Below are 14,664 nucleotides of genomic sequence, written 5' to 3' on the forward strand. Positions count from 1 at the left end.
AATGGTTGGACTCGATGATCTAAAGAGGTCTTTTCCAACCTAGTGATTCTATGAGGCCATAAAAGAGGTTGCTTTGTTTTATCCTCAGATTTTTACACTCACAATGGTTCACATCAAGAAATTCAGTCAAAAGAGAGGACTTGCAGGAAAAGGCAAGGCTGGATGTACAACCTCTCGCGACTGGCACCACCCACACGGATCCTTGTTTCGACTCCCATGGGACGCTCCCATCCCACCGAAGGCCTTCTCCACCTCCCCATCCCCCAGGGCAACCCCCGCCTTATTCCGCGCACCTCCGGAGCCCCCTTTTCTCCCCCCACCCCCGCTCCACAGTGCCCCGCGGGGTCGTTCGCAGCGGCGTGCGGGCAGGTGCTTTGGGCGTGTGTGTGTGTGTGTGTGTGTGTGTGCGCGTGTGTGCGCGGTGCGCGCCTGTGTGTGCGCGCAAGGCGGGGCCGCGCAGCAGGCAGCCCCGCGCCGGCTGGTGCCATCTGGAAGCCGGGGCGTGGAGCGGAGGAGGGCGCGGGAGGGGGACGAGCAGCCTCAAGGCCGACGCTTCGTTTGTCTTTCCGGGCTCCTCCCGTTCTTCGGCACCGGTACCGGCGAAGTACCTGCGGATCGGCATCCCTTCTCCTCCTTGGTGGTTTTTTTTTTTTTTTTCCCCTGTGTTTTGGTGGTGCTGTATTTTTTTTTTTTTTTACCCCTCCTTTAAATCCAAGGAGACGCTTTCCAAGCGGGGCGACCGCTGTTGTTACGTAAATGGTGCTTCTCCGGGGAGGGCATCCCCCCTGCCAGCCCCGGCCCGGGGGAGCATCCCTGGGTACCACTCGCCCAGCCTAGCGGCCGGGCCGCTCGCCGCCACCGCATCCCAGCCCGCGATCCGCACCGGCACCGGGAGCATCAGCCCCGCGGCTCCGCGCCCGGCGGGTTTCGGCGTCTCCGCGGAGCCGCTGCGGGGATGCTGCGGCGCGTCGGAGCCCGCGGCGGGGAGGGCGCTATGTCCGAGAGATAACGCGCCTCCGCCGGCAGCCCGGGGCGGTCTCGGTGCCGGCTCCAGCGGGGACCGTGGGGGCGAGGGAGCGGCGGCCGGGAGGCTGAGGAGCGCAGGCGAGGAGGAGGAGGAGGAGGGCAGCACCATGACTCATTTGCAGGCAGGTCTCTCCCCGGAGACTCTGGAAAAAGCCCGCCTGGAGCTGAACGAGAACCCCGACACCTTGCACCAGGACATCCAGGAGGTGCGGGACATGGTCATCACCCGGCCGGACATCGGCTTCCTCCGCACCGACGATGCCTTCATCCTGCGGTTCCTGCGGGCCAGGAAGTTTCAGCACTTTGAGGCGTTTCGCCTCCTGGCCCAGTACTTTGAATATCGCCAGCAGAACCTGGACATGTTCAAGAGCTTCAAGGCCACGGACCCGGGCATCAAGCAGGCGCTGAAGGATGGCTTCCCCGGCGGGCTGGCCAACCTGGACCACTACGGCAGGAAGATCCTCGTACTTTTTGCTGCCAACTGGGACCAGAGCAGGTAAATGCAGTGCCACCCATCTGCCTTAACCCCTACTTTCCCCAGGCAACGCATAGGAAAAGCTATGCCAGAGCGGGCAGCGGGGACACACCCAGCTCTGCCCACAGGGGGCTGGGCAGCAGCCTGGAAGGCAGAGGGAGGAAAGGAAGAAGAAGTCTATTTTGTGCCTTAGGGCCTTTTCACCCTTCTCATCCTTTAAGCTGCGAAATTTGGGAGAGAAGTAGGAACTGCCCGGTTGCTTTTCTCAACTGGCTGATACGAGGTTTACACCTTTCTGCCTCCCCTGCCTACACATCACACAGTAGGTGATGTGCTTATCCCCCTGACAAAGGCTTGTCGAGATCTCTATGCTGGTCTTTCTGCTTCAGCACACTCAGAGCTGCTCAGGTGCCATAGGAGAAAGTGGGAGATACTACGTGCAAAACAGGAGTATGCATCGCGGCTTTTGAGCTGAAAAGTTTGCCTGTGCAGGAAGCTGAGGCTCTGAATCCTTTCCCTCAGTAAAAGAAAGCTCTTCCTGAGCCACCTGGAAATGCCAGGATGGAAGTTAGAGAAACTGCCTATTTTCTTTACTCATGATGCAAATTTCCTGCATGATAAGATCCAAGCAGACAAAGATTTGGTAGCAAATTTAAGGAGGTTAGTATAGTCCCCAGAACAATTTCTGATCCTTTTTGGGACTACTGTAGCTGGAAGATGACTTAACAGGCTGATCCAAGAGCCCATCAAGGCCCTTTCTCTTAGCAATTGACTTGATACTATGTGACGCTGTTCTGTTATTCTCAATGTCTCATTGAATGTCATGCCCAGTTTCTCCTGCAATCTAAAATTATATCCACAAAAATTACTAGATTTTCGGTACATGTAAATGAGTGAAGTGAACTCTAAACCCTACTCCTGTGAGCACTGCATGGCTTCCCTAGGCTTCCAACCCAAGAGCAGGTTTAGAATCCAAAGCATGTCTTAGCCAGAAAACTTAAAATCCTTCTGGTTGCCTTCACGAGAACCCAAACTGTCTGTCTTTTATCCAGTCAGCACAGGCTGGGCGCAGGCAGTGCTGAGTACTCGGTACATATATCCTAAGCCCAGCTATTCTGAAACACGAGGAGGGCACGAACACCTAGCAGGGTGGGTAGAAAGAACATATTTTGAGGGATCAGCATGGCTAAGCTTGCCCTTTGAGTGCTTGTTTAGCTGTCTTCTTGCAGGCTGTGCCAATAGCCATTGCAGAGAGTGATCCCACAGCTCTCTGCAGCACTCGGTGTTACAGCTAGGGATGGATTTGTGCCCAAAGGGCTGCTGGCCCTCCATAGCTTTCCTGCTCTCTTCACAGGGTGACCAGATCCATGCTGCCTACAGTGAGAGTTTCCTAGCCCTTTCTAACCCATGTGTCATGCCCAGGGACTGGCAGAAAGCTGCCAGGCACAAATCCAAAGTGCTCATGATCAGGCTAACATCTAGAACGTGTGGATGAACATACAGAGAGCTGGGGCCAGCATAATTTTCCTACTTCCATTTTCTGGTAGATGAAGTAATAGAAGCTAAGCGATGAAGCAGTGGTTATGAGGCTAAGGACTGTCTGAGTGGGCTTCATCTCCCACTTAAGGATCAAGCCAAATATTTATTGTAAAAACAGCTCCACAAACTCTTAGAAGACCACAAAAGAAGAATTAGGAAGGAAATGGATATTTAGACATTTTATTAAGTTATATGTCTACCATGAAGAAGTTCCCTTGTTAAAGACAGTGTGGCCTACTCCGTGCCGTTATTTCTCATTAACTAAAAAATGCTAAAGCCTTATTGTGACACTTTTCAGATTGTTAGTTTCTAGTCAAAAGAACACCAAGAATTCCAATTCAGAGATAAAATAGCATTTAAGAAAATAATTGCCATATGAAAACAATAGGTTTATTTTCCTCTTAATTTTGAATGTGCTAATATCTAAACTGCATGATATCAGCTGACACAACAGTAAATTTTATTGTGATCTTTTTCATGAAGTCCTGTTGGTAAAATTATTATTTAGGATAATATAGGAAAGTGACTGGAGTACACAGGGGTACCTAATGGCCATGTTTGCAGCTGGGTCCCTATTGCTTTTCCGTACTGCATGCCTACGGTACGCCTCTCCTCCAGAGCAAGGGATTTGTTTTCAGCTAGACCACTCAGACAAAGGGGAGAGAGCTGAAGCCCAGCTGCAGGGAGTGGCTTGCTCCAAGGCACATGGCAATTCAGTGGCTGGGAGCTAGGTCATGCACTTTTCTAATTAATTTAGTGTCTTCCATTATCTGATGTTCGGCAACTGACCTTGGGGAGCATTGTGTGTGGAACTTTTACCGGAGCCACCGTGCAATATGTCTCAAGCTCATGCCTTAACTGACTTGAGATCTTAAAGTACATAAACCAGCGCTCCTCTTAAAGCAACACTGAGAGGACTGCTTTTTGAAGTCTTCCTTGTTAGGACCTCTTTGTATGCTTCCTAAACCAAGCTAACAGAGCACAACAAGTATCCAAAATTTATCATGTATGTATAACTTATTATGGTCACCATGTAACAATTAGAAATAAGAAGTTCCAATTGGTTACTTAAATGAATAGCAGACATACTATACATGATTTATATAGCACCCACAGCCTATGATTTACATAGTTCCAATTAGAGAAGCGTGGGAGGCAAAGAATTCCAATGATAAAACAAGCTTGTGTACTAGCTGTTACATCATTAAATTAAAGCAGGGCCTGAAAACTGGACCAGATCTCCTGCCATCTGAACAACTACATCAGACGTACTTAAAACAAACAAAAAAAGTGAAGGTGAAGCATAATGCATTGAGCAGCCCATCACCTTTTCAATGGGACCCTGCCTAAGTCTCCGTTCTGTTTCTACTATGGGGAAAGTGAAGATGGGTGATATGCCTGCCAGGAGGCTGTATTGCACTGGGGGAGGGATCAACCTTTCCTGTTAGCTTCCAGATTGTTGATTCATAACTACATTTGGCTTGTAGGTGTGTACGTGCATTTGAAGACTCCTTTTTCTTTATGTGATCAGCTGATGAAGTTTTTTTCAGTTAATGTTACAATTAACTTCAAATGTCAGTGGCAAAGGGATCAATTGCCATGCATGTTCTTCTATATGCTTTGTGAAACTGCTCACAAATTCCCTAGGAAAATCAGTTCCTTTTGATGCTATTTATTTGAATTCTTTCCCTGCATTAATTATCTCAAAACATTTTGTAGAAAGTGTAATAGAAATGTGCAGTAGAAAAGTGCAATAATGCCTAGCTCCTGTCTGTGTCACAGTGACCCAGTCAGCTCACACCATACTCAGTGAATATGGAAATCCACTGCACTCCTTACCGCTAGCTCTGCTGTTGCATCAGATGATTTACAGCAAGGCAAAGACAGAGTCCCTTGGTTTGCTTTCAGAACTGTGCTTTCATGTGCAAAAGTGCTAGAAGCTTTTCATTTCTTCCCATTAAATGAAAATTTAAATTCTATAGCTATTAGGAGACTGGTCTGCTCCTCCGCTCACTTTTAACCACAGGCAAGTTGGAAGGTTATTTTTCCAGCTCTGATGGATGCAGTGTGACAAAAAAATAGCAACACTAACAGTAATAGCATGTTAACAATAATAAAATACCTAGTTAATAGAGTCAATTTTTGTTTGGAAGTATTATCTTTCAAATAGTAATTATTAACTAGTGCAAACACTGTCATATTTTTTCTACAGTTTCTCCTGCTGACTGTTGTTGTCTTTTTGTTTCCTAACTTTCCCCCAGGTATCTGTGTCTGCTTGTTATCACTTATGTTTAGACTGTGAGTGTTTGGTTAGGGATCTTTTTGATCAATGCTAATGTAAAATTTAGATCGTCTTGATCTTCATGCATGTCTGTGACTATTAGACACTGGGCTAACGCAGGAATAATGAATGGTATTATATGTGAATCTAAAAGATGATCTGGTGAAATATTTGAAACAGTTTATATTCCTCTGTGTATTTTTGTAATACTGGTGGTGCTTTTTGGTTTTTGAATAAGGGCCTCCAGGGCATGCTGCCACTCTATGCAGAATAGCAATAAGAGAAGTTCTGATTCCCCATCTTTTCAGCATTCAAATTTGTACCCAGACTAACAAACCAAGGAGATATGAGGCATCATTTCTAGGTACTCATTTGTGTATTTTGAGGGCATTTTTCACTGAAAATCTAAAAATACAATGCCAGATCACTAGGTTAGAAATGGGATGATGGCTTAGAGACTTGACCAGCTTTCTGTTTTAAACCACAATGGCACAAAAGCTCATTTGACAGAAACCTTTACTTATCCATGTGGTGATGAACTTAAAACACAGGCTGCATGTTCCTCACATGTTCAAGACCTTCAGGAGACATATGGCTTAAATTCAAGCAAAGACTTACCATTTATTTCTTGTATTTAACAGTTTGCACCCTGAGAGGCAGGCTCATGCCACTCAGTTTTAATTCTCAAAATAAGGTGAAATTTCTTGATATGAGGAGGGAGATGACAAGTAGCAATAGAGATGGTAGGGCAACTCTGCCAAATCAGATTATCTCTTGTGCAGTGTGAATGTGAATTGACTGAAACCAGAGTCTGATTAAACAGATGATACCGTGGATGCCACCCATCATCAAGAACATGAAATATTGAAAACAGTTGACACAGCTGGATTTGATATGAAATGTATGCGACTGAACATGAGCCAGTAGTGTGCCCAGGTGGCCAAAAGCCAATGGCGTCTTGGCTTGTATCAGAAACGGCGTGACCAGCAGGTCCAAGGAGGTTATTCTCCCTCTGTACTCGGCACTGGTGAGACCACACCTTGAGTACTGTGTTCAGTTCTGGGCCCCTCACCACAAGAAGGATGTTGAGGCCCTGGAGCGTGTCCAGAGAAGAGCAACGAAGCTAGTGAGGGGGCTGGAGAAGAAGTCTTACAAGGAGCGGCTGAGAGAGCTGGGGTTGTTTAGCCTGGAGAAGAGGAGGCTGAGGGGAGACCTTATTACTTTCTACAACTACCTGAAAGGAGGTTGTGGAGAGGAGGGAGCTGGGCTCTTCTCCCAAGTGACAGAGGACAGGACAAGGGAGAATGGCCTCAAGCTCCACCAGGGTAGGTTCAGGCTGGATATCAGAAAAAAATTTTTCACGAAAAGCGTCATTGGGTTCTGGAACAGGCTGCCCAGGGAGGTGGTCAAGTCACATTCCCTGGAGGTGTTTAAGGAACAGGTGGATGAAGTGCTTAGGGGCATGGTTTAGGGAGTGTTAGGAATGGTTGGACTCGATGATCCGGTGGTTCCTTTTCAACCTAGTGATTCTATGATTCTATGATTCATTCTCCCTCTATCTTCTCTTTCTGCTGGTCTGATGGAAATCACAGTGTCCTCTAGGAGTGAGGAGGATGCATAGACCACATAACCAAGATGTAAAGGTGAAAGATCATAGTGAAGTACTACTAAGAGCTGACAACAGTTTCTACCAGACCATTTTCCCCAGAAATCCTGGGAAATACTTTGAATCTGTTCATGTCCCATAGAAAATTCTCCAAGAACTTTTCTTTTCTGTGAAGGAGAAGTTACTGCCACTGTTGAATTACGAGACCAGGATGCTCAGTTAATTGTTCGAGCTGTCCTGTTCTTGACAAATCAAGAACTCAGTGAGGCATTACCCTAGGAAGCTCTGTCGCCGCCATCCTGAACCATTTGAAAGAGTCACTGTCAAATATGGCTATTAACTTTTCAAGCCTTTCCAGGCTCATTGCTTTAAAGTCAACCTGAATGAAAAATTTTGAGAGGTAGCAGAGTGTGTCTGCACACTAGTCCCCACCTCCTTTGAACTCAAGCTGCAACTCACATAGAAAAGGAACATTAAGAATGCTTTTTATATGTGATAATATTTTTCCAGCATTTGTTATTCACATTAACAAATGGACTAAAAAAGTTGTCTAAGTTCTGCATTGAATTAAACATGGTTCTATAAATAGAGCTCATTAAATACATTTAAATTAACTGTGAGTTCTTGATTATCCTACAATTACTAATACCTTGCTAGCTACAATACGTCTCGTAAAAGTCTGTTTAAACAAGTGAAAGCAACTGAATTTAGCTATAAATAAATAAGGATTTATTTCTGCACAGACTAACTCCAGGCTAGTACAGGTACTGCAGCAAATCAGGCTCAACACACCCTACATACCTGATAGCATTGGAGAGACAGAGGTCAGGGCAAAGTGACTGTCTTCCCATCCCATAAATACGTGCTGTTTCTTAACACAGATTGGTAAGAATAGAACAATACCATCTTCCCCTCAGATGGAACGCCATGGTGTCTTAAAATCAGGGGCCAATATGTTGATCTTTTCCTTTTTTATTTTCTTTTTTTCTTTAAAATAGAAAGGCAGTCAAAGCCATCTCGGGCCAAGCTTATTTTACATTCACTACATTATCCATTTTTTTCTGACTTTTGACTGATGATATTTATGCATCTATGTAATTTCAGAGTGGAATGAAAGTTCCAGCAACACAATCCAGAGTAATTTTTCCCACCTTTTTACGTAAAATTTTCATTTCCCCAGTCCAGCCAAGAATGGAGTGGATGTTACGGCAGAGCTTGTGCATCCTGATGCTGACACGAACAGCAGTAACAATGAGGTGAAATGTTAGACAACATGGGGCTGGAGTGAATTAAAGATGACTCTCTATGCAAATAACTCTATGCTGTGTGAAAGCTTCAGTATAGGTTTTTTTTTAATTATAGTTTTTTATTAGCTTGGCCTGTTCAGCTGATACTTTCAGTACTCAGGTTGCCATTTATAATACCTAAGATTTCATCTGTCACACCAGGTTTACATTTCTGGCTGCCTCAGCATGTGTTCAGAGTAAAAGCTGCTTTAAATTTACATTCATGGGTTTGTGTTTCTTCTCTGTTTTTCTGTACTGAACTTAAAGTAAGGAATCAAAACCAAGAGAAGAGGTCCATTACAGAATGAAAAATAGCTTCTATCTTAAGCTAATTGCCCTGAAGGGTATTTGAGGGGGTAGGCTTTGTTGTTAGTGACATGTCCCTGTATATTCCTAACATGGCTTTTTAGACTTTAAGAATGCTTCAGATACCTTCCTCTGTCAGAAAATGTTTTTCCTTGCTTTTAGCTAGACCTGTGTTCCTCTCTTGTTTTCGCTGAGAGGACAATCTCGAGTATTTTTCAGTGTGTAAGCACACAACATCATTATTGTTGTTGTGGACTACTTATGCTAACTAAACCTGCAATAGGAGTTATGGTGATCCACAAATCTATGAATATGCCATAGATTTGTGGAGGCTCAGCCCTGCGACCATTAGTTACTCTCTGTGGTGGCTAAAATACTGGTCTCATGGATGCCTGACAGTTTTCTCGTTGACTTGAATGAATTTGGAACATAGTCAGGTATATTTGTGTTTACATGTATATATCTGTATATTTATCACTAAGATATATATAAAAGCATTTTGTGGCCAGTCTTAGAGGTCTGATTGGCCTTGTAAACAAAGACTCTTCCTGTCTAATGCACCAGATTTCTAGCAGTCTTGTGCCACTGGGGAGCCATTAATCCAAGGCATGTGATGTCTTTGTGAACTCCCAAGGGAGGACATTAGAGATCTACAACAGGATCTTGGGACTCAACCTCTTGAATTGTAGGGTGCTTGCAGCAGCCTTCTGCTTTGTGGAGCTGTTTTTCTGGAGAATGAGGTCTTCTGAATAGGGCAGCATAAATGTCAAGAGACTGATTTTAGGGTTTGAGTCTGTTTCTTGTATGAAGTTTGAGAAATGATCCTCAGATAGAGGCATAGGCTGCTCTCCCAATGTCTCACCTGATGTAATTTCCTTCCAGTGCAACGCTTCCCCTGGGAGTGCCTCTTACAGAGTGTATCTCCATCTAATTTCATAAAGCAATAAAAAAAATAGTGTTTCTAAGACCTTGTGGAGGTAATCAGGGGTTTGAAGGCAGTTTGCCACACTCTGAGCCAACCCTGACCCTGAGCATGACTTTGTAAGCCTCCTTGCCTCAGGCTAAGTTTGTGTTTTAATCCTGATGTTGACGGTTGTACAAAATGCATGTTGTAAAGGAGATTTTTAGTTCCCATGTTGATTAGGTGCCTTCCACTGTCCATGCATCAGTGTTGTATTGGATAGGTAGACTGGTTTGTAGATATGGTAGGCAATGTAAGACCTTTTCAGTGCCAGTAAAACCATCTATAGTCTTAATGCTACCAAACACTCACTACACATCCCATTATACATGTGCAAACTCATTTGGAAAAGAGCTGATGATTGCTTTCGTTTTTCCTCAGGACGCTCTTTGGACAACGAGACTGGAGGTGTTTGTTTGTTTGCTTATTCAAGGACCTCAGCAGCAACAGTGGCTTTATCCCCAGATGTCCAGCAGTTGGGCTTGGGGGAGCTACTTTTCTTGGGAAGAGGGGGATCATCAGCTTGAGGCACCATTCCTGGGGTGTGGACACTATGCCTTGCCAGACACTACACTCCTGGGCAGGTTCGCCCAGGGCAGGCAGGATGTGCCAGATTTGCTTCACTGTCCCTGCTGCAAAAATTGGGTCCTGGCCTAATAGCTCTTTAGTTATCAAATTGTGCTAACAATTTTAAGGATCCAGGTTTTAAATGATTTCCTTCAAAACTGGTTTCAAAGCACATTCTTTTTTTCCCCAGTGTACAAATTTCCCTTTAGAGAAATGGTATTTTTTCCCTCCCAAAAGAAAACAGAGAATTTTAGCATTTTGAGGATTTCTGTAGGGAAATTACAAATTTTTCATGTGTAGTTTTCTCTACCAGTTGAACAGATCTGAACAAAAAAGAAGGAGCATGCCAAACTTAGATCTCAGAAAAGTAAAAAAAAAGATGGAAAGATGTCAGCTAGATCAGAATAAAATTTAATTCGTGTCATTTCCTTTTGCACATATTTTCAACATATAGTTGTGTACATAATGTAACAGTGCATATGTATTAAAGCAAGTAGAATTTGGTGTAATTTAATGTAATTTCTAAATAGACACACATGCTCTTTGCTGCATATGTAGTACGGTGAAGCTTTTTCTGAGGACTCATAATTTTGAGAATTTCTATGTTTGATGCCATCGTGGGAGATTTTTAAAGGGCCTTATTTGAAAATGTTTTCACAAACACTGAAGACTGAATTCTTTTGTTTCTGGAATATTTTTTTATATGCTATTTTCTGATTTAGCTTTCTAATGCTGCATCTGATACTCTTGTGTGAACTGGCAAATTTATATTTGTTTCAGCAACTACTTGCCTTACTTTTAAAAAGATTTTTAGAGGTAAAACATAGTTAGCCTGGAAAAAAAATGAAAACTTAAACTACTACTTTCATATTTCATAAAAAAAATTCAGATAATTCAGATCTCTTGCCTTTTTTTAAAAAAAAGCAACAATAAGCTAAACTGCAAGTTGATTAATAAGTCTTTTATATGGCAGTCTAAAGATGACATTGCTGTGTATATTTAAGCTATTCAGCTGCTGTATTAGGTGCTTTAGGTTCAAAAAAGAAAGATTGTACTCTACATGGCTTGGCAATACGAGATCATCAATCTAAGAAAAGATTATGTGCATAAGTATAAAACACATAATTACATATTGTAGGTGGCATCTTGTAAATCCAAATTTAACATAGAAAATTCTAGGACTGAGGAATACTACATTCCATACTTCTGAAACCACATAATCTGGGTATACAAAGTACTCGGAAGACAGTTAAGTAGCTCTTAAATGCTATTACTTTTAAACAGAAACACCTCAAAGCCCTAATGTGTGTTTCTGTTTTCAAAATCCTTGAGTAATCAGCCTTCTGTGATATCCTGTGTAGATTTAAGAGGAAACCTTATCCAGAGGGAGAGAGACAAGGGGAGAACATGGATATCCTTTTTTTCAGCTGATGATTTTGCAGAAGTTAATTCAATCCCTTGGAAAAATATAGTAGGAAACTTTGGGTCTAGGCTTCTGATTCAGATTTTGGTATGATGATCTTAGAAAAATGCAATTTGCATAGATATGTTTGTACAGATGTTTAGTAAAATGCATAGATGTTAAGGCAGATCCGGAGACTACAGAAAATTTCAAATTTATTTTGATGTCCTTGTAGTTTGTTCTAGCTTGCTGGTGGTCTAGATGTACATAAATCTGCACCAGACGATGATGAATTCAACTCACTGAGCTTTTGAGACTTTCCCAGCTTTACGTACCTGTGACTTCTGAGGATGCATTTGCATTCCTTTTTTTTAAAAACTTTTAACAAGTAGCACAAAGGAAGTATGCTCAGAACTTCTGCATGTTGTGCACATTGCTCCTTTCCTAACTGAATCTCCTCTTAACATTCACAGGTACACACTGGTGGATATTTTGCGCGCCATACTTCTTTCATTAGAAGCCATGATAGAAGACCCCGAGCTTCAAGTGAATGGATTTGTTTTGATTATAGACTGGAGCAACTTCACCTTCAAGCAAGCCTCCAAACTCACACCAAGCATGCTTAGATTAGCCATAGAAGGTCTTCAGGTAACGTTCTTTCTTTTCTTGACTCTCCTTCGTTTTGCAGTTCATTACAAATCTAGGTGGCTAAAATACCCCAAACAAAAGAAAATTCCAAGAACTTCTGAATAGCAAGGCTGTTAACACCTTATGGTATGGATGGGCAGATGAGCTTCAGCGGCACAAGATAATGTGTTTGCTCAGCCTTCTAGCTGCAGTAACTCCTGGTTTGTAGACTCCTTCTTTGCCATAAATAAGAGGTAGCTTTTCGATCTTTATTCTGAAGTGGCTGGCTTCCTGTAAATTGAGACTGTAGCTTCTGCAGCAGCAAGTAATCAGTTTATCTTGTCATTTTGCACAGGCCTAATGAAATATGAGTTGCTGCTGCCACGCCAGGTTGGTTTTTTTTGTTGTTGATTCCATTGGAGACAGGCATTACATCATTTGACCTGATAAGTGGTGGGCACTCTGATTAGACAGTTAGCTGGGACTGTTTACCTACTGAATAAGATTCAGCATGTGCCTGGCTCTTTTGCTGGGTCAGGATTAATTTGTGCCGCAGCTTCTGTGACTGAGTATACAGGGATTTAAATTTCTTTCTGCCCATTGTAAATGCAATTTACATGGCACAGGTATATTGGTGGAAAGAACATAACTCTTGGCTGTCTCCTATGATCTTTAAAGCTTATTAAAACAAAAATCTAGAATCTGTAAAGTTGTTTACTGTGCAAGCTTGAGTTGTTGTGCTAAAAATACCAGTAATTCACTTCTGTGGCAGTGTGCCTTGGTTTTACAAGGACATATATATTTTTTTCATTGATGTTTTTATGATTTATACATTTTTATTACTCATAAAACAAAATAACAGCCTTATCTTTGAACTTTCTTCACTTTGATTTTTCTAGTATTGAAGAAATGTGTGTAGCAGTAGTACAGAGTTTGATCTAAATCTTGAAGTGGTGTAACTAGTACTCAGTCTGCTGTTGCACACTGAAGGGTAGTGACAGTCATGAGACAAAGATCTCAATTTTCATTTTGTTGTGTTTACTTATGCAACAATGTGATTCCATGGTCTTGAGAACTACATCGGAAGGCAGCAGGTCTGTACTGTAATAGTCCTGTATTTTCCTTTAATTGCTTTCTAGGTTGTTTTCTTTTCTGTGCTGTTTTTTCAAACCTAGTCATTCTTTTCTCATTTAGAACATGAATAAATATTTTAGTAGTCTTTGGTTTTAAATAGTGATGTTTCTTCTTGGACATTACTCAGAGATGGTTATTTTGAGGAGAGCTGCAGTGGGTAATTGGATCTGAAAATGTGAGTGACCCACCAAACTTCAGCTGGACTCTCTATGTTCTCCTGCCATTGTTTCATTCGTTACTGAGTCGAAGTGAAATTCATTGACTTAACTTGCCCATGCTCCCAGCTTTGTACATTTAAATATTCCGAGTCTGATAGTGACCAGTACCGAGGGTATCACTTTATTCCCACTTTCTTCAGTCCTTTTGACTCCAGGGATGTACAACTGGGCACGAAATGTGCCAGAAGAGATTATGAGAAGGCACTGAAATGGCAAATGTGAGGTAAAACTCCCAGCGCTCAAGGAATCTGTCCTAATCTGTGACAGGTATTTTTATTCATAAGCAGCAATTTTTAGAAAGCCTTTTACCACCAGTCTTGAAGAAATCAGTTAGTTGGGCTCTGATAATACACTATTTCATTTTCCGTGGAGAACCACTGAATGAATAAGGGCTAACATTCTTATACTAGCAGAATTGATGACACTACAGGGATATTTTCCTAGTAGTTGTACTATTTGAAGGCTTGTTTATATTTAGTGGGGTTTTTTTCCTTTTTCTTTTACTTAGACATTTTTCTATGTAAAGATATATTATTATCAATGAAAAAGGCTAAAGGCAACTGTACCGAGCATCTTGAAGGGAGAACCTCACTTCAAAAACAGTTGCTATCAGGAATGAAATAAGAGGAAAGCATGGTGGAAAGGAAGTACAGAGACATCCTGGGAAAGGCAAAGGTTTACTTACACCGTCTTGCAAGATGGCATGCTTGAAATGTTACATTCCCTTACCCTTCACAGAGACTCTTTTATTTTGGACAAAAACGCACAGAAGAAACATAATTCTGAATCATGTAAAAATATAAAGTGCCAAGTCAGGTGGTATGAAAAAGAACAACTCTCACACACTGTTTATTTATGATCTTTGTAAACACTCTCTGTTTAATCAGAGAAATGGAATTTACTTTGGCTTATAAGATTTAACAGGGCTCAAGATGCTGAACTTTACCGTTTGGGGAATTTAAATATTAGTGTTACTTGGTTGGAAAGGGACAGAGAAAGTGGGATTAGGGACCACTGAATTTGATGTTAACCAAATCCCTTTGCCTCCTGAATGAAATCTGCTAAATTTGCATTATATTTGCTTAGCTTCCATGCTGAGCAGAATATTGAATATGGCACGTACCAAAGTGAGTTGATTTACAAGCTGTGGCATTTCTGGGCTCTTCTCAACTGCTTTTTTTAAAGGGAATTGCATTTGAATGTAAGATAAGTAAATATATACATTTTTCCAGTGAA

General features: G+C 42.3%; 1 protein-coding gene across 1 annotated transcript in view; it reads left to right on the forward strand.

Moving 5' to 3' along the window:
• The first annotated feature begins 518 nt into the window (after positions 1-518).
• CLVS2 (clavesin 2) overlaps positions 519-14,664 on the forward strand; it is a 52,037-nt gene continuing 37,891 nt past the window's right edge. The window contains exons 1-2 of the mRNA XM_009557246.2: positions 519-1,522; positions 11,923-12,097. Of these exons, the coding sequence (XP_009555541.1) occupies positions 1,134-1,522; positions 11,923-12,097 (564 nt within the window). The 5' untranslated portion in view covers positions 519-1,133. The remainder of the gene's footprint in view (positions 1,523-11,922; positions 12,098-14,664) is intronic.

The sequence above is a fragment of the Cuculus canorus genome, chromosome 3 (genome assembly GCF_017976375.1).
Source record: "Cuculus canorus isolate bCucCan1 chromosome 3, bCucCan1.pri, whole genome shotgun sequence".
Taxonomy (NCBI): Eukaryota; Metazoa; Chordata; class Aves; order Cuculiformes; family Cuculidae; genus Cuculus; species Cuculus canorus.